We start from the raw sequence: 23,974 nt of genomic DNA, 5'->3' as shown, positions 1-23,974 counted from the left end.
CTGGAAAGGACCAGGGTTCAAAGCCACAGGAAAAACCACCATGTCCATGGAAGCACATCTGATTATCGTGTGACAGTAAAATGGAAGATTCCAGAGGAGGAGGAGAGAGGAGGAGGCAGAGAAAAGAGGAGGGGAAGTAAGAGGAAGAAAAACAGAAAAGGGAACAAATTCATAAAGTATCTGATGTGTTTAAACTTCTTGAGAAGCAATTTACATTTCTGACAGATAGTATGGGAATGAATTAGTGAAGGATTCCATACATGAGGAGCCAAGAATAACAGCAGAGAACTATCAAATCCCAGGAGAAGCAAAGGTTACCAAAAGAGGTAACTGTAACACATTTGTGGTTGAGTTGAAATGAATATTTACATTAAATGACATAAAAACTGAGTAGCAGTTTAAACAAAAGTAGTTCAATAGTCAAATTAGGACAATGGAGACAAGAAAGCCTACTGCGTGACTATTATATGATAAGCAGGTTGAAAAAAACTCATGTAATAAAAAGGAAGTCCGTATGACATATATTCAACTAGAAAATCAAATAAAAGCTATAAACACATGTTCCTTAGGATCATAGCAATAACCACAAGAAAAAAGATAGTGGAAAAACTCAAAAGCATTGGCCTAAAGGAATAAGAAGCTAAAAGGAGTGACACAGAAGACTTATTTTTGCTGAGATGTATAACTAACTCTTAAAGTATGCTGTTTCAGCTTTTAAACAATGCATATATACCACAAAGAAAACACTAAAAACTAAGTTGGAAAAAAATAAGCATAGAAAGATTGATTCTAGACTTCAACGCCACACGAGAGAGCAGTGATTTACAACAAGAACACTAGGACACGAGGGGGAGTGTGCGTGTGTCCTCTGGGTTGCCCCATACTGGGTTATTGCTGATGTCAGGTGGCAGGACCCATTTATAAGTGGCCAGTGCAAACAGGAGATGGCCAGGCCAATTGTCGATAGTACCTCGACCGACCAACACTGCATTAGAGGGACAGAAGAATAAGTTTCAATATAAGGACGAAAGAAAAAACAAAAAACAAAAAAAAATGAGAGGGGAAAGCAAAAGTAAACTATCACATTAATAACATGGAGGAAAATTATTCATTGTTAATAAAATTTATGTCATCAAATATTCTTATTTGAAAAAAGGTAATGGTTACTAGGAAAAAAATATTTACCGTGTAAATGCTAACAAATAGAAAGGAAATATAGCAATACTGCTTCAAAATAAACAAAAAAAAGCATGAAATGGTACAAAGTGTAGTATTTCCATATTCATCAAAATAATCATGAAATTTCACACATGTAAAATACAGGGATGAAAATTAAGATTCAACACTAACATAAATGTAGGAATGTATTAAAAATTCCACTAATACAGTGAGAGATTCTTTCAGAAACTAAGAAAAAAGAATCTGGGAAGATTTAATTTTTTATTTATATGTCAAAAATTACTACACAGAGAGAGGGAGAGATCTTCCGCTTACTGGTTCACTCCCCACATGTGTACAATGGCCAGGGCTGGGCGAGCCAGAAGACGGGAGCTTTTTCCAGGTCTCCAACATGGGTGACCGGGACCCAAACATCTGGACAACATTTGCTGCTTTTTCCAGGCCATTAGCAGAGTTGGGTTGGAAGTGAAGCAGCTGAGACACTAACCGGCACCCATACTGGATGCCTGTCTCACACTTGATGCTTAATGTGCTGTGCCACAATGCAGCCACAGAAAAAGGGAACTCGATGAACACAGATTAAAACATATTCTCTATGGTACATACATCTGGGTCTACGCATGTAACAAGCTGTATGCATGTGGGTACATATATTCACATTCACATATTAAGGAGCAGGAGAGGCAGAAATTGAGTAACAAAATTTTTTTTCTAAAACACCCTTGAAATATTCACAACTATTGGAGTTCATATATGCTACATTGTCTGGTGATTAAACATAAAAGAGGACAAAGAAGGAAGGCAATGAGGGAGGGAGGAATGAGAGAAAAAGAAAAGAAAAAGTAAACCAGAGAAGGAAGGGAAAATAACGCCATCAATATCCTACTCCAGTTTATCCTTCCCTTGGAATTATTTTAATCCTGATTGTTACATTAAACAGAGAAAAAAAAGGCAGAATTATTTTAAAGGAAGCATGTGTCCCTGCCTTAAGAAAAAGCAAACACTTGAAAATCAACATTCTAATGCAACTAAATTTGTTAAAATGGATTTTTCTTAAATTAAAGCATTTATTGTAAAAATTTTTAGGAGTTCTGGAATTATTTAAGTAGCTAACAGTTCAGAAGACTGGAAGATTCAAAAAGGTATAGGCCCAGTGACTACAGGACCTCCATGCACTGGTTCACTCCCAAGCGACTACAATGGCTGGAGCTGAGCTGACCCAAAGCCAAGGGCAACAAGCTTCATATGGCCTGCTACATGTACGTAGGAGCCCTAGGAACCAGGTCAAGGCCATGCTCTGCTGCTTTCCCAGGTTACAAGCAGGGAACTGGATGGAAAGTGAAGCAGCCAGGACACGAATCAGCACTCCTATTGGATGCCAACCCCTACAGGTGGAAGATTAGCCTGTTCAACTACGACATTGGACACACTTAACAATTCTTTAATGGGTTTGAAATTGAAGTTTTGAGAATTATGCTGAGATTAAATAAAAAATGTCACTAACGTGAACAATACTAAAAAGTGCTAAATATTGACTGTGGAAATATATACATATATATAAAATTATGACATGTATACATACATAATTTACACTACTAATATGACACCTACAGCAGATGTCAAATGTGATGTCAACTACAACAACATAAAAAATGAAGTTTTGGATGCTAGACCAAATTGCACACAATCAAAATATCATAAGACCATGATCACAACTGCTGAACGCCCTGCACCTCAAGGGTATAAATGTATCAGCGGAGTGGGGATTAATGAGAATTTTCAAGAGATGTTTTCCTTGAAGAAGAGAACTAGCTATGTGGTGTGAGTCTCATGCCTTGTAGAAGCTGCAAGATAATTACTCACCTTGCATACACTATTGCAAATAGAATTGTGTGATTCTGAAATGTGCATATTGAAGTCCTAACCCCCATGCTTGGAATATAAATATATTTGTAGAAGGAACTTTTACGATGCAATTAAGTTAAACTGGGGCTTTTAACAGGGCTGTAAAAGAATAAGACTGGAAAAAATAAATAAATAAAACAGTAAGACTGGTGTCCTTGTAAGAAGAGAAAGCAATTCCATGGATGTATGCGAAGGGAAAAGAGCATCTGAGGACAGTGAGAAGGCAACCATCTGCAAGCCTCAGGAGACAACAAAGCTGCCAACAGCTCCAGTGTGGATGCCCGGGCCTCCACAAAGGTGAGAAAATAAACTACTGTTGCCTTTCTGTAGGCTCATCCCATGGCAGCCCCAGAAGACTAACACAGCACTCAAACGAGCAAGTCAGACTCCCCTGCTGTAGGTTTGACTTCCACTATGAGAATCTAGAACCTAAGAGAAAATGAAAAAAGAAACAAAGAAAATGAGAGGAAAACGAAGTGAACCAAAACTTCAGCAGGATGTGCTTGCCCCCGGCTCTGCCCTCAAGGCTCCAGGACTGAGAAAAAGATGTGCTTGTGTTTCTGGGGCAGGAAGAAAGCAAAGGTGATGCAGCAGGTATGACCAAGGATGCTTAAAAGGCAGAAGAATTTTTTTATTCATTTTTAGAGATGCTGTAACAAACAAAATTTATTCTCACACAGTCCTACAGTGCAGACTTTTCCTATCCACATGCATCACTCTCATTTCTGCCTCCATGGTCACCTATCCTTCCCTTTGTGTCCTCCTGTATCTCCCCTAAAGACAATCATCAAGAAATTTAGCATCCAGCCAACATCTGGAATTATTTCATCTCAAGAACCGTAATTGCATCTGTGCAAGTCGCAGTTCCAAATTAGGTCACATTCACAGGCGTCAGGACTCCACGTGTCTTTCTAGGACCATTGCTCAGCCCACTAGAAATTTTATCAGCCTGGAGGTAAAACTCCAGACTCTATTTGGACAGAAGTGATGAGCATCATCTGTAGGTAAATCGCTAAGATCTCCCCCTTCAACCCCACTAAAAAGAACATCAGAGAAAGAAATCTGATCAACTCAGAGTGTGAAGTTTCTTCAAAGGTTGTCTGTGCCACTATCATGCCTTCATCTGCACCAGAAGCCATGGGTAGCACTCATTAAATAAACGAGCAGGGAAGGAAAGAAAAATGACCTCACTGCCTCCTGTCACACAAGTAAGAAAAACTTAACCCTAAAACTGATTCCAAAGTTACACTATTTTCACAGTTTAATTTTCTAAATATATATATTTATATATATAAAGTATATATTTTGAAACATCAAGTGCCTATATGTGTCAACCCGGGTCTTAGCAGGAAGCAAACAGCACTCAAACTTGTGTAATTAAGGAGGATTTAATTTAAACAAAAAAAGAAGACGATTTAGAATTGTGAGCAGAGTTTGGGTAAAGCCACTGGGATGGTGAGGTACCTGGGGCTTGCCACAGCAGGAAGCCATGAGTGTCCAGAAAGAGCCAAGAGGCAGAATTGGCCTCCAGAACCCGGAGGGAGTAGCAGTTTGCCAAGGACTGCAGCCTGCAGCCTGTGTATGTGGTCCGTCCACTGCAGCACGGGGGGATGAAAACAGAGAGTAAGTGCAATGACAGCTCTCTCCTCCCGCTCTCTGCGACTAGCACTTGATAACGCTTCTGCCAAGATCAAGGCCACACAGCAGAATCCATGGAAGCCCCTTCCATAGGTTGACTTCCCAGAGCCCAGGGCAGGAGAAAAAAGAGTGAATTTGGACAAATTATTCAGTACTTGCTAGGATTTGAGGCTACCCGCAAAGCAGATCCCACCTGTGTTTCCTCTGAAGGAGAGAAGGCACATTAAGCAAGTGTTGGGGCGCACTGGGAAAAAAAATCAGTTACCTCTGTGAACACTGCTCGGGAATGTAGCTTGCAGTATGTGCTAGTGTAATACGTAACCGAATATAATTATACTTTAACTTGTGATGTGGCAATTCCAAGAGGTCACAATCTCTATCGGAGTAAGCAGTGAAAGGAGAAACTTGAACTCCGTTTCTGGATTGACCTTCTGGACTCCAACTCTGCACTTGTCAATGTTTATTTTCTGATAGTCATAATCTCCTTAGTCATAAAGACTTCTCAAACTCCATCAGCATTTACTTCAGTCTTAGCCACTTTCCCCTCTGATATTCTAGTGCAATAGTTCTTTTCTCTTCAAGGTAGTTCTCTTTGCATGCAGTCATTTATGCATTGGGTCATAGGATCTAGTGAAGAATAGTTTCTTCTGTCTTTATGGGAAAGCCTCCAGTCTTCTGGCTATCCATCCAACACTGTATGACTCTACTCTTGCCTTTGCTTCCATATCTACCATGTGCATCGGAGCCTTCACAGGGAAGGATGGGATGATAGCGTGTGAAAACATTGCAATATTAGCAGCTTACACGTACCGAGTCCACATAATGGCAGCCACCTTGTTGAGCATTTTATGTGCTTCAAACTATCATTGATTTTAACATCCTCTTGTAAGAGAAATCTGAGGTTTCCTTAACTTCAAGGATTTGGAGAATGTTATAAGAGCTAGCAAATCATGAAACTAAAATGTATATAGCTGGAAAAGCCTTAGCTTTGTGACACACACATGCACATTTTTAGGTTATTTTTATTTATTTGAAATGTAGAGATGGAGAAAGGAAACACAAAGACTTTGCATCTACTGTTTCAATCTCCAAATGTCCGCAACAGCCTGGGCTGACCAGGTGAACCTCAGGAGCTGGAAACTTCTTCCATCATGAAGACCCAACCAGCAAACTACCACCAACTGCTGCCTCCTGGGGTACACATTAACAGACAGGAAGCTAAAGTTACAAGCAGGGCTAGGACTTGAACTCACGCATGCCCTATCTCAAGTGGTGTCTTATCTGCTCTGCCAAATCCCCAATCCAAAGTATCATCTTAATTATCACTTCATAGTCTTTTAATTAATATTTCTATAATTATCTTAGGATTTTCTTTGGGTTACTATCTCCATGACAGAGAGAATCGACTCCAACTCCACTTCATGTGCCTTAGTTTTGTCATCTGTAAAATGCAAATGACCATACCTATCTTCCTACTTATGTTGAGAATACCTATTGAATATATTGCTAATGCAGTTAAAACTAGCTGCCCTCACTGAGCACCCCAGTACTAGTCTCTAAGAACCAGCCACGGCTCTGGCTGCAAGGGTGCAGCACTGACGCTTCCACCCACATATCCCTGGGCCTCCTCAACTGAAAAAGGGTATCCACCCTGTCCCATAGCCTGGGCTGGAGGAATGGCGCTGCAACCAAATGTAGCAGAAGAGGTGTCCCCAAAGGCAGCAAGTGTTTTTCTCAGTGGCATTTTTTTTCTGTGATTCCCTTTAAAAAATATTATTATTATTCCCTTATTTATGTAACTACGGGACAAAGGATCAAACAGCAATATTTAAAATGCAAAAAGCGTCCTACATTCAAATCCCTCTAGCCTGGGAGAAGCACCTTTTGCAACACCTAAGTCCTTTAACCTTTTCATGTCACAGACATGGAAACTCAGAAGTGGTACTGATCTGTCGCATCTTGTAGCATCATGTGAAATGTGAAATGCTCCCTCCTTAGGAAACTGCTATTCAGGAACCTTACATGGCCTGATTCCTAAAGCAAATCAAGTACAGACTTCTATAAACATAGCTCAATTTCCAGTCTTATCAATCACAGATTTTCAGTGTACAATGCAAATTAATCCCCCCCAAACTGACTCTTACGATCTATTTCTAATTTGGGCAGCTAGACTGGGGTTGGCACGACAACTCTGCTGTGATGCATGTTTTCTACAATACGTATATCACTGTGGCATTCTTGAAAATGTGTTAATGACACGTTTCTATGTCTAATGAAAATCACAGGCTTTGGGGGCAGTTGAATTGTTCCTTTGCCATTTCAACAATTATTCATGGAGTACCATGATGCACAACTCTGGGTTTTAAATCCTAATTCTTATTTCCCCACAAGAGAGAAGAACTGAAGAGAGATGGGTCACACGCAGGTATTAGCATCCCAAAGAATTCTGAACCCATCACCTAATGAGGCAAGAATTCCTGACTTGCTGAAGCAAGAATGTAAGGTGTTTCTTTTTCTCCTATAATTAGGAAAAAAGCCTACCAGTCCCATACATTAATTCTCCCTAGACAACTTCACTTCTTTGAACCTATGTTCTGCTCTGTAGAAAGGGAAGAATTATACTCACCTTGCAAAAATTTTGCAACTATGTATATAAAATGTCTACTCTGGTGACTGCCAAAAAGTAGTTGTTAGGGAAAAAAAAAAAGCAGCTGTTATTGTTATTAGTCCTGCCATTGTCAGGTGGCCAGTTTTTCTACCTGTGATCTTTTTTTAAAGATTTATTTATTTTTATTACAAAGTCAGATATACAAAGAGGAGGAGAGACAGAGAGGGAGATCTTCCATCCGTTGATTCACTCCCCAAGTGAGTGCAACAGTCTGTGCTGCACTGATCCGAAGCCAGGAACCAGGAACTTTCCTCCAGATCTCCCATGTGGGTGCAGGGTCCCAAGACTTTGGGCCATCCTCTACTGCTTTCCCAGGCCACAAGCAGAGAGCTGGATGGGAAGCAGAGCTGCCAGGATTAGAACCGGCACCCATAGGGTATCCTGGCACATTCAAGGCAAGCACTTTAGCTGTTAGGCCATGGCACCAGACCCTACATGTGATTTTTATGCTTTCAAATATCTCACTTAGACTTGCACTATATTTAGATCTGTGCCATATATCCAAACGCATTTAAAGTCAGGCTATGTGATAACGGAACTCTGACATAGCTTTTGTCTTTTGCAAACACGCTGTTCAGAATCAATGGATAAGAGAAATTAAAAGCACAACATGAGATATAATTGAGTCATAATCTGTTGCCTGAAGGGGAAGAATCCTCCATGTCCTGCAAACAGTTATGCATTTTGCAGAATGGGCCTCATTCAGCCTGAATGTCCTTCATGATTTGTTATCCTTGAAATGGTTAACAAGAAGAGGTAGAGGAATCTCGAATGTCACAGCAAGATCATTTTGGCCCACTGTCACGTTTCATGAATTTTTTTGCTGAACCTATTCGGATTAAGCAGTGACCCAATCCAAACAAATTGCTTCTGTGCCTCTTATCTCCGATCACCTGTTTACATTCCAAGACATCTATCTGCATTACATGGCCCAGTAAGATCCATTAAATCCTTGAGAGGTGTTCATGGAAAAAAATTTCTATTGTTATTATCTCTTTGAAGCTCAGATTTTAAAAATAAAGTTATAGAAAATTACTGCAAATAAAACAATTTTGAAAAATGAAAAGGGGAAAAGAAGTATAAGATATGCAATTTCAGCCTAGGAATTCTCAAAGCCACCCTGTGGATGAGAGACAATCATTTCCTGTAGGTTTTAGGTAAAGATGTAATTTACCATTATTTGCAGACAGAAAACATTACTTGCTATCAATGCCTCCAACTTAAAAATGTATTTATGAGATTGAAATAGTTACCCAGAGGCAGACATTCCATTTCAATGTCATAGGTCAGGCACATTGGCTAACACCCCAGATAATATTGATGTACCTTCAAAATTTAAAATAATGTTTAGATCATTTATTTATTTATTCATATATAGAGCACCCATCCTGAAGTATCTGGGACACTAAACAGGGTTTACATAAATCTGACTGTTTTTCCTCTGGGCCATTTGGCTCAGTGTGGTAGACCATAAATATTCAATAATACTTTACAATGACAAAGCATCTTTTATGCAAACATCGCTAAGCACATTATTCACCAATATTACAATCTCCTTTTTAACCTACTGGTAAAGTCACAGAAACTAATTGACTTTCTTCAAGGTCCCAACACAAATTGTTTATTTTGTAAATCAGAGTGCAGGTGCCCTGATCCTCGTTATAACTAAAGGGAGGTACAAACAAACAAACACATTGTTAGGTGCTTAAGCTGATGACCTACACTAAATATTTCTAAATTGAATCTATTAGGCAAAATGTCTTCCTTAAAGATGTTAAATGTTGTGATGCATCCAATTGAATTTTATAACTTTTGTTCCAATTTGCCCAAGGCCAGTTACCATTTTCTGAGCCCCAAGAATGACCTATTTTAATTGAATCCTGTTACAAACACTTAAACTTTTACACTCTCATCAAATCAGGTCTCTAAGTAGAAATTAAAGTTGGAACAAAAAGACAAAACTTTTCATGGAAAGGTCCAATGGAACCAACAGCACAGGCTTACCAGAATATCCATGCAAAAGGCAAAGTTGGGCAATAACTATGAGATTTGGGCAAGTTTCAGATATGTCATGTTACTCAAAGAAAAATTAAAACTTGAACTTACTTATTTAACCAACTTTTCCCAAATGTTAATGATGTATACAATGAACATAGGAAATTCTAAAAGTACCCCCAAAATGGGAAGATTTACTAGGGTAACCACAATTCTGTCTGTAACAACTGCAAGACTACATTTTGCATATTTCCAGTCTCAGAGAATGGACATGATCAAGATCCCAGCAATGAACCCTGAAAACACACCGGAGTTTCTGCTGAGGCCACACTTCTCTGGGCCATTCCAACACAGAACTGAGTGTGACAAAGCTAGAAGGCAATCCTCTTCCTGAAAAAAGTGGGACTTTTCTGATGGGTGATTTTGAGTCAAGAACTCCTAGAGGATCTTGTCAAACTTCTTTCTGAACTAGACAGAAGGCCAAATTTCATTCACACTTGCTTGCTTGCTTTCCTCTCTTCCTCTCTCTTCACTTGTCAGACGTGTATTCCAGCCCCTTTTGGCTCCCCTCCCATTTTCTTTCTTGAGCATTTATTTCCTCCCACAAACTTCCTGCATGTTCAATACCACATTAGTAACTCTTTCTCAAAGGATACAAATAATATACCACCAGATAGCCACGATTACAAAAATGGTGGTGATAATGATGATAAAGACATTGATAATGATGATGGTGCTGGTGATGGAAATTATGATGATAAGGTTTTACATGTATTGAGTTTTTTTAAATATAAAACATTGTGCTGAGATTACCTAAATTATTTCATATTTTACTTCCAATAAACTCTAAATGATAGGTATTACTCAGCTTAAAAATTTCTTTAAAAGGATAAGAAATAAAAAGAAGGCACATCCTTTTCAAATTTAAATGTTGGTTTTCCTATGCCAGTAGCATATAGAAGTGCTAACTATAATAACCACTCATTTATATTGCCTTTCTATACTTATATTTCACATAATAATTCTCCAAGTCTCTTTCTATGTATCTTATTATATGGTAGTTGTTAACCCAAAATAATAACTGTAAAAAGTTAAGACAATTTTGGCAAAGAATCCATTTTTAGTTAAGCTGTTTAATTACTCTAAAGCTTGCACTTATCCAATTCACTTGGTTATATGGGCCTAATCCAGTCATTCCAATACTGCCAGTTCATATATTCGAATGAAGTGTTTCCCAGACTTGTGTCACATATACCAAAGGCCACTTCATCAACTCAGAATACTTTGGAAGGATTTTTTCAGGTCATTAGAAAAAACAAAGGTCAATAAAATGAGTCAATGCCAAATAATTAGACAATGGAACCATTAAATACCCAAAACAACAATACTCAGTTTCCAATTTTAGAACTCATCGACACTATTAAATAGATCACTTAATAAGAAACCAATAGCTTTCCTAAGTGAAACAATTTGAGCAGTGAAATGTACTTAAAAAGATTTATATCCCATAAGCATTCTTTGAAGAGCATTGGCTTGGAACGTATAGCAGTTTTCTCATTCAAGAAACAGAGCTTTCTTATGGTAGCAATGCCATTTAGAATAATTTGAGGTTCTTTGACTCAGAAATGAATTGATTTTCCTCAAAATCTCCCCGGAACCATTGGGTCAGTCTTCAGTCTTGGCAGGATTCTACCAGTTGTCTCAAGACAATTCCAATTGCAGTCTTCCAGCCTCCTCATGTTAAATGTTATTGGAGAAGCTACAAATGGTTCTATCGCTTCTCGGCCTTTTGGCTAAGATCAAGTGTACAAATGGTTCTACCATTTGCCAATTGGCAGTATAAAGGAGTGTTTAGTCAGCAACAGAGTATGCATCCTAACAGAGGAATGTGCTATTTTGTAATGACACATTAAGACACATTATCAGGCATCACCCCAAAACATGTTGTCTACACAAAGCCCTTTGTTCTGAGGAAAGATAGCTACCACAGGACTGCAGTCTGACTTATTAATGAGTTCCATGATTAAACTTCCTCTCTTCCTGGAATTTGGATGAGATCTGAGCAATAACTGTGTGGCAAAATATTTATGTTTCAATTTTGTAAATACTGGAGTGATCCATTTTCTTTCCCCAACTCAACTAAAACCATTACCTCTAGCTTGCTAAAAAGCTAAGTCTCTAAATGTTTTCATAAATCTTGCACTTTGGGAACTCCTTTCCTAAAGGGAACAACTCATAAAAGCATCACCTCTGACCCCTGAAATTTCAAACTGTCTGCCCCAGTCCTAAGACCCTGAGTCTGTGTTTCCTGTGGCATTAATGCCATCCACTTGTTCTCCCTCTGTCACTACTGAACATGCAACACTGATCCCAAGTCAACCCCTGCAGACCTTTTACAATAGCAAAACTATATTAATGCTTAAAAAATTCTTTCCCAGGGGAACAAAGAATGGAGCAGAACCAAGGAAGGTGATGCTGAGTAGGTAAGCATGGTCATACTATTCTCTTTCAATCAGAGAAGTTGTAGCTGGAGTCTTATTTATTAGAATCCAGGGTGAGAGACCCCTGAAAACCCAGTTCTGTCCCACTAAAATACATGTAAAAGATGCTAGACTAGAAGCTTCCTAAAGGTTTACTAGCCATCCTTTGGTTCATTGAGAATGGCAATTCCAGATGGGAACATTCAGGTTCTTTTGGGCTCTTCCGGTTAAGTTGGTCCACAGCAGTAATTCAAATAAAGGGCATTTAATTATTCATGTTATGCTAGAGAATACAGGTCTCCAAATACAACGTGGAAACTTTTCTGGATCTTCTTGGATCATTTCTCTCCAAAAGAAAAGCAACCCGTCAACAGCAAAGCTGACCTTGTCACAGCTGTGGTTGTGGTTGTCAGTGGCCTTGATCTGAGCCATGGTCAGAGAACTAAGACTATTCTGTACAGACATCTGGCCTCAGTGTATAATATCCTCTGAACCTCTCATCAGCCTGCCTACACCAAACATTTCCCACAATTACCAAGTTTTCAACTTGTTGGGGAACGAAAGAACACACTATAGTCGGCAGTAAATCCATCACCATATCCTGTTCTTCATGCAAACATTAAGAGGTAATGAACAAAGCTCCTCTTGTGAAAACATTCAGTGTCCCATACTCTGTCTCTAACCTGCGTCCACAATCCAGACCTGGATGGTAGTTTAGGATATGTATGAAGTAATGGACCATCAGGAAAAAATGTTGCTTTTTCAAAAATCCCCAAGTATGCATCTGTGACATGGACTACAGCATCTCCACGGAAGATTATTGTCTTTATAGTAAATAATACACTGGTTCCCAAAGTCTCTAAGACTCTATTTAAATGCTTTATAGGCATTGTGAGACACTTTATATGTTAGTCTCACAATTCTCAATGTAAAAACAGATAGTATTTTTAAAAACCTTGTTTGTGTGTCACCTGCCCAGAAACTTACCATTGCCTCTTGCCTATGGTCCAAATTCCCAGGCTGACCCTGCTATCTCACTGCCTACCTGAAAGGTTTTCAGTGACTCCTACCCTACCTCTAGATTTACATAATGATTCCTTTGGAAAACGCCTTCTAAATTCCCAGTCAAGAGGCAGGTATGTCCATTTCTACCAGCATGGGATGGATGGAGAAAGATGAAAGTGAGAAGTGAATGAAGTTAGATATTCCCAGGAATCAGGATCTAGTTGAAACACATTCAAAAATTTTCTCTGCATGATGGTGTTCATCAGAGACAACGACTGCCATCTCCACTCACAAGAGATTCTCAGAATTTAAAGTGGCTCTCACCCTTTGGCATCTAGTTAAAACATAAATAGGTTGTTAAAAGAATATTTGGCATTGAATTTGAAATTCTCTGACCTCTTGTCTGTATTTTCAATTTTCCCCTCTTTTAAGTACACATTGTAATTAGTATACATGTAGCATGCTTCAAATGAATGCATCATGGGAAATGCTTTCCTCTTGTAGCAATCTAAAATGAAACACATTTACAGTTTCAAATATTTTTAAAGTTCTTTCAGATTAAGCTAAAACCAATTTTTCTATTATTTAAATGAAAGGGATTTTCAAAATCTCATTTATTTTGTCAATTGGGTCTGCTTAGCATTCTTTAACCCAGTCCACTCTCCATTATCCGTGCTAAGAAAAAGGGATCAGTGGCCTGAATTATCTAAAGCAGCAGACAAATTTAAAAGCCCTTGTATTTGGCCCAGGCATACTTTACAATCAAGCTGTGATTATCTACACTAATGAAAGCAAGAGCAGACACCTTGAGAATGATCTAAAGCCAGAAGAGATCTGTTCACCTCCAGAAAAAGGAACACCCATCTACTGGAAGGGAAAGCACCCACACCTTCCAAAGTGCAAACACAAAACAATAATGTTCACATCAACACTCCTCAAGGTATAATCATCTTTAGACGAGGATGTCACTTCGAACAGTCCTCGGTTAAAAAGTATGATCCACGTGGCTTCAAGGACTTACTACCAGAATAGATTGTAATGTACGTTAGACACTTACTTGGTGGAGAGATTTCCTTTGCCCCATGAACACTCAGCCCCACACTGCCACTACCAAGTTCACAATAACACCTTTGGAAAAATCGTAGCATAAAGAAAAAAGAAAAAAGAGGTGGGAGGCATGAATGGAGCAAGCTCCACTCTGGATAACAGCGAGTCTCAATCTTTGTCCTTTAGTAGTCTTAATCAGATGTGCTTTCAAGCAAAGGTAACAGTATGTGCAAAGATGGAGACCTAAAAACCATGGAATGTATACATATGCTTCCTTTTGGTCACTAAAGAAGATACAAATAGAGAAAATAGCAGTGGATCAAACTAGGGCTGTAATTGGAGATGAAATTATAAATTTTGTCTCACAAGAAGTTTAGAAATTACCATATAGATGCTAAGAATATATTAAACTCAAGTAATCATTAGACCATTTTGAACATAAACAGCCTGCCATGTACTCTTCTAAGTATACGCTATCCATAGGTATTTCTAATACAGTAACCCTGGCAAGAGCACTGATATGGCTCCCATCTTACCAATGAAGAAACAAAGGCCTACAGAGCTGAGATGGCTCCCAAAGTCGCAAAACTGGAGAATGCTGACATCAGCACTCCATCAGGCTGATGTCCCAGATTTTGAGGCTCTCTCTCAAGAGCTGAACGAATGAAAGACTGGAGAAGACCACCCTACCTAGCTGCAACATGTGGCATAGATTGGAGGAGAATGAAGAGAGACATAGACTTGAAGAAGAAATGAGGAAAAAAGAGAGAAAAGAAGAGATAGACAACATCCTTCAGAAGAAAAGGAAAGGCAATTACGGTGAACAGAGGAGTATAGGAGATTTAGAAGAATTGCTTAAACAAAAGAGAAAAAATAAGCATTTGGCATGAATTGTGTTTCTAGCTTGGCTCTTTCTGCAACAGTCTGATTTTTTAAAATTATGAATATGAGGAAACAAAAAGGGCTCCTATCCATTCATTCATTCACTCTCCAAATAACTGCAATGAGTAGGGTTGCGTTGAAGTCAGGAGCCAGGAATACAATCTAGGACTCTTTTATTAGGCAGGAACTTCCCATGGTGTGGATTAGCAGAAAGCTGGAATGGTGAACAGAGCCAGGACTCCAACCAAGGTCCTGTGGTGGGGGTTCAACTGTCCCAGCTGGCATTTTAACCACTAGGTCCAATGTCGGCCTCCCAGTTTGGAACAAATCACTTGATTCTGTGTATCAGTGACCACGCTTGGAACTGAACCTCTAGCACATGAGCAGGCCCAGAAGAGCTCCAGGCATTTTTATTTTCCCCGTGTGATGTTCATACCATCATCCAAACAACCAAATAGCCTATCACTTTTATTTTAACCTAAGTTAGTCTCAAAAACATAATCATGATTTTTCCCCGGATTCATGGTAACCAATATACAGAGTACAAAGCAATGTGCAGCTTATACAAGCAAAACTGACATTTTTGAGATTTTGTTACTGCTTATAGCCATTGTCTGCACTCCTGAGAAATGGAGCGTTTTCTACTAGCTTGTTGAATTTTTTATTTAATGGATGGTTAAGCATACTATTATAAAGTAAACTGAAAATATGTAATTGTAAAAATGTAAAGAGAAATAAGAAAGGAATAAAGGAGGAGGATGAGGAAGGAGGAAGGGGGTAGAGTGGAAAGTATCAATATGTTCTTAAAATTTTATTTATAAAATACATGGAACTTGTTCCCTTTATATAAATGAAAAGGCAGGAAAAAGCTATTCTCTTTTATTTACTTAAAGGGCAGGACTACCCACAGAAAGAGGTAGAGACAGAGAAAGATTTCCATCTGTTGGTTCACTCACCAAATGGCCATATGAGCCAGGCCTGGAACAGGTAGAAGTCAGGAGCCAGGAACCCCATCATAGTCTCCCACAAGGGTGGCAGGCCCAGCCACCTGCTGCCTTCACAGACACATTAGCAGAGTTGGATCAAATTCAGAGAAGCCAAGATTTGACATAACACTCCAACACGAAATGCCAGCATCACAACCAATTTAGCATGACCACTGTACAATGGCCATCAAATGTTCTATCGTAAGTGGTCAGCTTAGGGTTGATTATAAAGAACATGTACATGTATGGGCTAATGTATCAAACATGCTCTAATCGAAACAATTATTTTTCTTGTTTCTCTGTGTTAAATACAATGACTTACATTTTGCTTTCCATGTGCAATTGCAGAAACACTGTTAAGGGAGAAAGGACACAGGGGAGAAAAGATGCAGACCTGTTATCTCTCATCTAGACATATATAAATGTTTTAAGGAAACAAACTATTTATAGAGCACTCCTGTGAGAGTGAACACTGTGTGTGTGTGTGACAGAGAGCACATGTGACTTTACTCGTGTGCAGAAACACTGAACACTGGTACTCAAATATTTTAACAACCTAGATGGCTGATTTTTTTATTTTAATATGTCCCTGTTTGAAACTTCTTAAAGTATTCCACAATTATATTACTTTCATAATACAAAAAGAATATTTTAAACATATGTGATAAGCTTCACTCTTTTCAGAAATTTACTAATATGAATGACTACACCAATAAACACAGAAATCCTCATCAATGAATAACTCAATATACCAATACAGCAGCAGACACCAGTCTTGAGTGACTGTGAAGTTCACTGAGACAATAGGGAAAACAGAGAATGTGTATACTCAGATACAGAGAGAAGAGACCAGCACTCGGCATAAAGTTGAAGACACTGTTTTCCCAGGTACATTTTGAGGATTTTGGTCAGAAACAGAGCAACTAGGAATTGAACCAGAATACACCATAGGTAATGGCTTAACTATTGTGCCACAACACCAGCTCTGAGAACTTCATTATTTTTAATTAAAATTCTTAAAGATATTTGAAGAGTGATAACATCTAGACAATAAAACACAACATCTTCAAATATAAGTATTTAAGGACTTTATGCCTGAAACTTTGCTAGGGAAGGGTTGAAAAATATAACGCAGCTAGGTTTAACACAGCTGGAGTTCAGCAACTTGGAAGAAAAAGTTGAGGAAATTAACCCAGAACTAATGAAGCACATTCATTCAATAGAAAAAAAAAGTTCTGTTTTGGTTTTTTTGTTTGTTTGTTTGTTTGTTTTGTTTTGTTTTGTTTTTAAGAGAGGACAGGATTAAAAATGTTTCAGGTGAGAAATGTGAAGACTTGAGGGAGTTACGTGCTCCTGGAAGTAGTTCTCTAGTAGCTCACAAAAAGCCCTTTGTATAACCCAGGACTTCTTGTGTTCCACTGTAAGACCAAGGCTGAAAGTCAGTCAGCATTGGAGATAGGGCCCTACTGGTTGCTTATGCATCCATTTCTGACTGCCCAGTCCATGTCAGCTATATGTAGTTGACATCTGACTGGTGAGTTCAGATAGTGCGTCACTTAGGGGAGTATTTGAATATCACTCTTAAGCCTGTGTTGTTGTTGCTTCAATAATGTCCACATCATTAATTTCATGGTAAAATTTAAACGTGGTACACGTTGATTGAGAGTCTTATGAATCTCAAATTTGATATTGGGAGCAAAATATTAGGGTGGTTCTGTCATACTTAGTGTAAGCTATGAGAGATTTCATGAGTAAATAGTCACTTTTCCTCCTCTTTCCACACTGTGAGCCAGTTTATCTTTCTTCTTCCTAAACGTGAGGCATGTTATACCTAAACAATCACATTCTACAAAAGTAGGAAGGGCAATCAAAAGATGACATTGTAAACTGGGATGTTTAATCCAAGGCTGTTGTCAGAAGAAAAGGGATCAAAACGCACCGCTGAATTAGACTGGGGTTAGGCAGGAAGGGATCAACAAGGAACCTTTCCCAGCATCCACGGCAGGTACATGCGACACACCACAGGCTCAGGCTGCAACTGACAGCCGAGCTTCGAGAAAGGCCCAGAGAAGAAACAGCCAGCACAGTGCTGCCATAAATTTGACCTAAAAGTAACTGTTACAGTTAACTGGATCATGCTCCCATGTTTTTAACGGCAAAAATAACTACAACTTTGCTAACTATATGAGTCCACCTTTGATATGGTCAAGGCAAAAAAGAAATGGCCAAAGTCCGAGATAGCCCCCAATTTCTGTCCACATAAAGCCCAAGTTAAAGCACAATCACATTTTATACTGGTATCGAGCGTGATACCCAAGGTCCACAGTGGCAATCATCAAACTCTGTTTCTGTCTCCTTAGCATCCACAAAGTCGGATCTCACTAGGAAGTACTAGGTGCCTAGTACAGACTCTGCTTAGGATTCGTGAGATTTTCTTGGACCCATTCAACCCTGATCATACTGGGAGTTGCAGGCCCATAAGAGCTGTAGAACTGGGTCCTAAATGCCATTTTCAGCACTCCCCTATGGCCTGCTGGGAAAGTAAACAAAATGCCACTGAGAGATCTGCTGCTCTTGTACTGTACTCTCTCCCCAGTGAAACAAAACAGAGGACAAAGACTCACAAAGGGTTAAAAATCGTGAGACTTTTTTGCTTCTTGAAAACACTCATATTCGTGATGACTGTGTGCATTTTCTTCACCGCCTCTTAGTCTAACAAATATAGTTTATAGCTTTTATAATGTTCTTTACAACTCAACTAAAACACGTAATTTTCTTCCTGCTTATACCATGTATTTATTATTTGTTTATTAGATTTATATTGTGTTTTCCTCCAAAAAGCTCAAGGCGCCACACAGCTAACTCTTATATAATAAACATTAAACTCTTCTTTAAAGTCATAAAAAGTGAAGTGCCCAGAGGAGGGGCAGAAAGTGTAGTAGGAAGAATGGCAAGCAGGGGAAGGAGCTGGTGGCACAGCTGGTCTCCACTCAGGACAACTACATCCCATATCAGAGTGCTGGCTTTATTTCTGGCTCTTCTGACTCTGGTCTGGATTCCCACCCGTGCATCGCTGGAGGCAGCAGGCAATACCGCAGGAACACAGGTTCCTGCTAGCCACGTGGCAGACCTGGTCCAGCCCTGCCTGTTTTGGCAATTGGGGAATAAACCAGCAGATGAGAGACCAGTCCAGCCTGTCTCCTCCACCCCTCCTAGCACTCTGTCTTTCAAATATATACAAATAACTACAATTTAAGAGAATAATAATTACAGATTAAAAACAAAAAGGAGGGAGAAGGAAGCATCTGGTAACACAGGCAATCAAGGAACCAGCATTGCAATGCAGCACGTTAGGCCACCTCTTGTAATGCTGCCATCCCATATTAGAGCACTGGTTCAAGTCCCAGTTGCTCCACTTCTAAAATAGCTTCTTGCTAATGTGCCTGGGAAAGCAGCAGAAGATTGGCCAAGTACAAGAGCTCCTGCTACCCAGGGAGAATTCCAGTCCACAGCTTCGGCCTGGATCAGCCCTGGCTGCTGCAGCCATTTGGGAATAAAGCAGCAGATGGAAGGTCTCTTTCTTTGATTCCCTCCATCTCTCTGACAGCTTTTCAAATGAGTAAAATAAACTTTAAATATGTACAACTGAGGTCCAGTGTGGTGGCTCAATTGGCTAACCCCCATTTGCAAGTGCTAGGATCCCATATAGATGACAGTTTTAGTCCCAGTTGCTCCACTTCCATTCCAGTTCCCTGCTCGCAGCCTAGGATGGCCCAAAAGCCTTGAGGCCCTGCACCTGTGTGGGAGATCCAGAATAAGCTCTTAGGTCCTGGTTCCTGGCTTTGGATAGACTTAGTTCCAGCTGTTGCAACCACTTGGGGGAGTGAACCAGTGGATGGAGGGTCTTTCTGTTTTGCCTTCTTTCTGTAAATCTGTCTTTCCACTAAAAATAAATAAATCTTTTAAAAAGTATATGGGCAAACAAAGAGTCAAGATATGGTTTGGATATGGCTAGTCCTTTCAGCATTCATGTAGAGGTTTGATCCTCAATGTGGAGATGGTGTTGAGATAGTGGAATCTCTAGGAGATGGAGCCTGCTGCTAAGTGATTATGTCTTTGGAGGCTCTCAGATGTGATGAAGGTAGTTCTCCTGGAGCAACAGTTAGCTCCCACGAGCAGGAGTTGTTATAAAAGAGCAGGCTGGCATCCTTACTCGCTGGTTTTCTGACTTCCCTGCTATTCCATCTTGCCTATGCTCCTGTCATCATGCCTTTCAAATAGGGCCCTCCCCACACAAGATCAATGAAATCATGTGCAAAAAAGGAATACGTTCTAATTTGCAACAGTTAAAAAAAGGACAATTCCCACTAAATGGGGGCAGATGATGTGGCCCTGCTTCTCAAGAAGAGAAAGCAGAAGAGAGAAAGAAAAATAAAGGCTTTCATGTTTGTAGCATTCCCTTTTCAGGGCCTGCAATGCATTGCCTGAAACCAGCTACTTTATAATGAAAAGCGTTTCCGTCAGTTCACAGCCCTGGAGATTCAACAACACAGCACTGACACGTGCTGGGTTCTGGTGATCACATCACGGCAGGAGCACATGTAAGGGGGAGTGAGCACACAGCAAGACAGGAGACCAGAGGGCTCCTTCACCACAGGCTTCCTAGGAGAACTGCCAGAGCTCTCTGAAAACTCTATTCAGTCCTCCTAAGAGAAACACCCCCAAACGACCCAGCAGCCTCTATTAGGCCATACCTCCTAAAGCTTCCAGCACCTCTGAAACTGCCATGTTGGTGACCCAACTTCTGATACATGAAACCATGGATGGCAAACTATAACCCTGCTTGAATTGGATCGTATCCACTCTAGTATTAGTATTTCAGTATTTGGGGTGTGCTCTATCCCAGTTCCCTTTGTGTTCCAGTTACATCTGCTAAACTCCTTAATCCCTGGGACAAATCTACAAAATAAGCATGGCCATTTCTATTTTTTTTTTGCAAGTAAGGAAATTGAAATATAAATAAGTCATTTAAAGTTTTTTAGCTAATAAGTGCTTGCACTTGGCTCCAAACCCAACAGAAAAGGTTAGGTAGGAGCTCCCAGACTCTGAGCTGATAAAGACAACAGGTTCATGACTGTTGGCACAGTACGTTGGATCAATTCACCAGCCCTAGAAGCTTCTGACAGTTAATAGCACAATGGCAGGTTAAAAGTCAGAGAGTTCTTAACCTAAGCCCAGATTGATTGCAGTACAGAAGAGCTTGGGACTAAGCTAGTTCAAGGCAAACAGCAAAGGTGCTGCAACTCTGAGGCTGCCTGTGGAGAAGAGAGCAGGCTGTACCAGTTATGTGGCTCCAGGTCCTGGGAGAACAGAGTGGAAGCTGGTAAGTGACACCCACATTAACGTCTCATAAAACTGGCTGTCTATTGACTCTAAGTTCCCTGTTCCATAATGATGTATTCTCAGTAATCATTCTGCCATCTCCCAAATACGAATACCACAGTTACTAAGCACTTAAGATGTATCATCTACTGTAAACCTCATAGCTATGCGATACAGTAGATTCTATAATTATTCCCATCTTGCAGATGAGGAATGTTAATTTTTTGCCTAAAGCAGCATCTGTAACCTAATATCTAAGCAAACAGCAACTTGACAGGCTATTTTTGGAACAAGTAACCGAGTCTCAGTTAAAGCAGGCAAGCTTTTAGCCAATCACAGACTGCAAGCTGTTAAGCTGTTTCCCAACAAGATAAACACCGAGTCGGAACAATCAGCCTATTTCTGTATGTCACTTCCCCTTTCTGGCTGTGAAAGCTGCCTGCCCATCAAGTGCCAAATGGAGCTCTCCTCACTGCTCAATTCATGAGTCTTTCCATGACTCAACTGCCATACAAAGTTCTTCTAAAGCTTTTCTTTTAACATAAGGCATGAAGAAGTTGAGTGCATGTCCTAAAGCCACTAAGCTAGGAGCTAAGAGTCTAAGGGACTTTGCTCTAGAGTCCAGCTCTGCTGCTTCCAGAGCTGAGTCAGCTGTCTCAGCTCCGGTGCCTGCCCCATGTGCTCCGGGATGGTCTAGTGACTGCTCCTTGAGAACAAAGCTAACGAGGGTCAGCTCTGGGATTTTTCTTTCCCGGATGGCCCACTGACTCAATCTGTCACCCTAATCTAATGAGAACTCTCTGGGAGATGAGAGAAAATATTCTTAATGATAAAGTAACATGGAATCCTTGCTAGCCAGGTTGTTCTAAAGAGTTCATTTAAGAGTCCCGTATCACCAATCATATATGTGTAATCCTCCTTCTGCAGTAGTTTCCACAGACCGGTCATGGCAACTGCTGTAACAGCAACTCCTCATTCCTATGTGTTCAGGCCTGGCAAGCATCAGGAGACACTGGACTACTCAGCAGCATGAGTTACTCTGGGATCAACTTGTGCTGTCTCCTGCCTAGAAAGATCACTGCTCTTCCGATGGCTCTCTCCTGCACATTTTTCAAGCCTTAGATTCACAGATAGCCACCTTGATCATAGAATCTAGAATGGCCACTAGCACTTGACCCCTTATCATAACATCCTCCTGACCCCGTAGCACTGACTGAAAGAATTACTGCATTAACTGGTTTGTTAGATTTGGTTGGAGTATTCGATTTCTAGAAGTGCAATCAAAAAGCACCTCAGATTGGAGTTCATTGTTTGCAGGTGCCATTCTCAGCCTTCGTTAACACTTGACATTCTATCTCTAGCTGTGTCAAAGTTCCCTCCTCTTAGAAGCACACCAGCCACAGAGAGTTCAGGGCCCTCCATATTCCAGGTGATTTTGTTAGAGAGTTGCTTCCTTTTTCAATGCCCCCAAACTCTGAAAGAACACCTCTCTGTTGTTGAAGCCTCCCGGTTGGTGGGACGTGGCGACAGTACTCTGGAAGTCTCATTTGGCTTTGTTTAACTCCAGGTTTCATCACTCATTTATCCAGACAGGCATGGCACATTTTAACAGTCCCTAATCCCATATAAATTTATTTTTTGAATTTATAAACGCCAACTTCCCATTTCACACATGAAGAAACTGAGGTCAGGGAGCACCGTGGAGGCACACGTGGGAGGAACAGCGCCCTGAGCCCAGCAGCCTGCACGTCACCATTTCCCATTGCTCCCCTGACCCTGGGCGTGAGGTGACCTCTATGAGATTACACTTGGCTTTGTGCCTGCTAGAAGAAAAAAGGGGGCAGTTTCCTTAATGAATGAAGGGCCCCCTGAATGATTTTATCCACTCAATATTTCTACAACCACTAGGAGAACTTACTCTCCTTTTGAGGGGAGCTGGGAGAATTTTTTCCAGGAAGCTTATTACAAAAAAAAAAAAAAAAGGAACAGGTCTCCCAGAACCTTAGACTAAATGAAAATATGGCCACAGCTGGTCCTCTGGACCTTCTCCCCCACACTCCATGACCTATGTGCTTAAGGAAACAGACAAGCAAACATGGGCCAATCCTGTTTAAAAGGGTGACTCTTTCATGTATACCATTATGGCCTCTCCAACCTTTCCCCATCTTGTCTGCAGCCTCCTCCTGCCACCTCTCAGGCATCCAGCACCCACCAGAAGGGACCCCTTCCAGCCCTGGGGAAGCCAAGGTGGGCACTGTTCTTACCTTCTATTTGATAAGCTGCAGTGGCAGCCCCCCAGCCGAAGCCTGCAGGAAAAGCCATGGTTGGTTTCTGAAGCTGCCAAGTGGAGCTCTCAGCGTGCACAGCCCTGTGGCCTTAAGACAGAGGAGCCAGGCAATTGGGCAGACAATAAGTGATCTCTCAGGTGGCAAATATATATATGCAAATGAGAAGGGAGCCAGATTAAAGGATCCCACTTGACTGGCCACAGCCTTGATAAGAATCCAAGCACTTTGTCCAAGGTGAGCAACTGCACTTCCTTTTCCCACTGCCCCTTGATTAACAGAATTGCATAAGCTTAGGTGTTAACTAAGGTGATCTCTTCCCCATGCCTGTAACACATGGACTTTCACAAAGTTATATAATCCTACTAGAATCTTCTCTTTGTCAACTATTACCAATCTCTGGTCCATTCCCCTGAGAGATTATCACTTCAACTGCTGCAATATTTACCACCATGTTGTTAAAATATTGGGAGACTACTACTACTTCTTACATAATTTTTTAATCGTAGAAAACTGACTTCT

At 40.3% G+C, this 23,974-nt stretch overlaps 1 protein-coding gene across 1 annotated transcript in view; it reads right to left on the bottom strand.

Moving 5' to 3' along the window:
- Positions 1–23,493, bottom strand: part of LOC121146583 (cytosolic beta-glucosidase) — a 93,505-nt gene extending 70,012 nt beyond the window's left edge. Inside the window, exon 1 of the mRNA XM_040966083.1 lies at positions 23,432–23,493. Coding sequence (XP_040822017.1) covers positions 23,432–23,489 — 58 coding nt within the window. The 5' untranslated portion in view covers positions 23,490–23,493. The remainder of the gene's footprint in view (positions 1–23,431) is intronic.
- Positions 23,494–23,974: the final 481 nt, after the last annotated feature.

Source organism: Ochotona curzoniae, unplaced genomic scaffold (genome assembly GCF_017591425.1).
Source record: "Ochotona curzoniae isolate NIBS_2020 unplaced genomic scaffold, NIBS_Ocur_1.0 scaffold_4505, whole genome shotgun sequence".
NCBI classification, from domain to species: domain Eukaryota; kingdom Metazoa; phylum Chordata; class Mammalia; order Lagomorpha; family Ochotonidae; genus Ochotona; species Ochotona curzoniae.
Note: the sequence above shows the minus strand (reverse complement) of the source record. Positions and strands in the feature narration are given on the sequence as shown.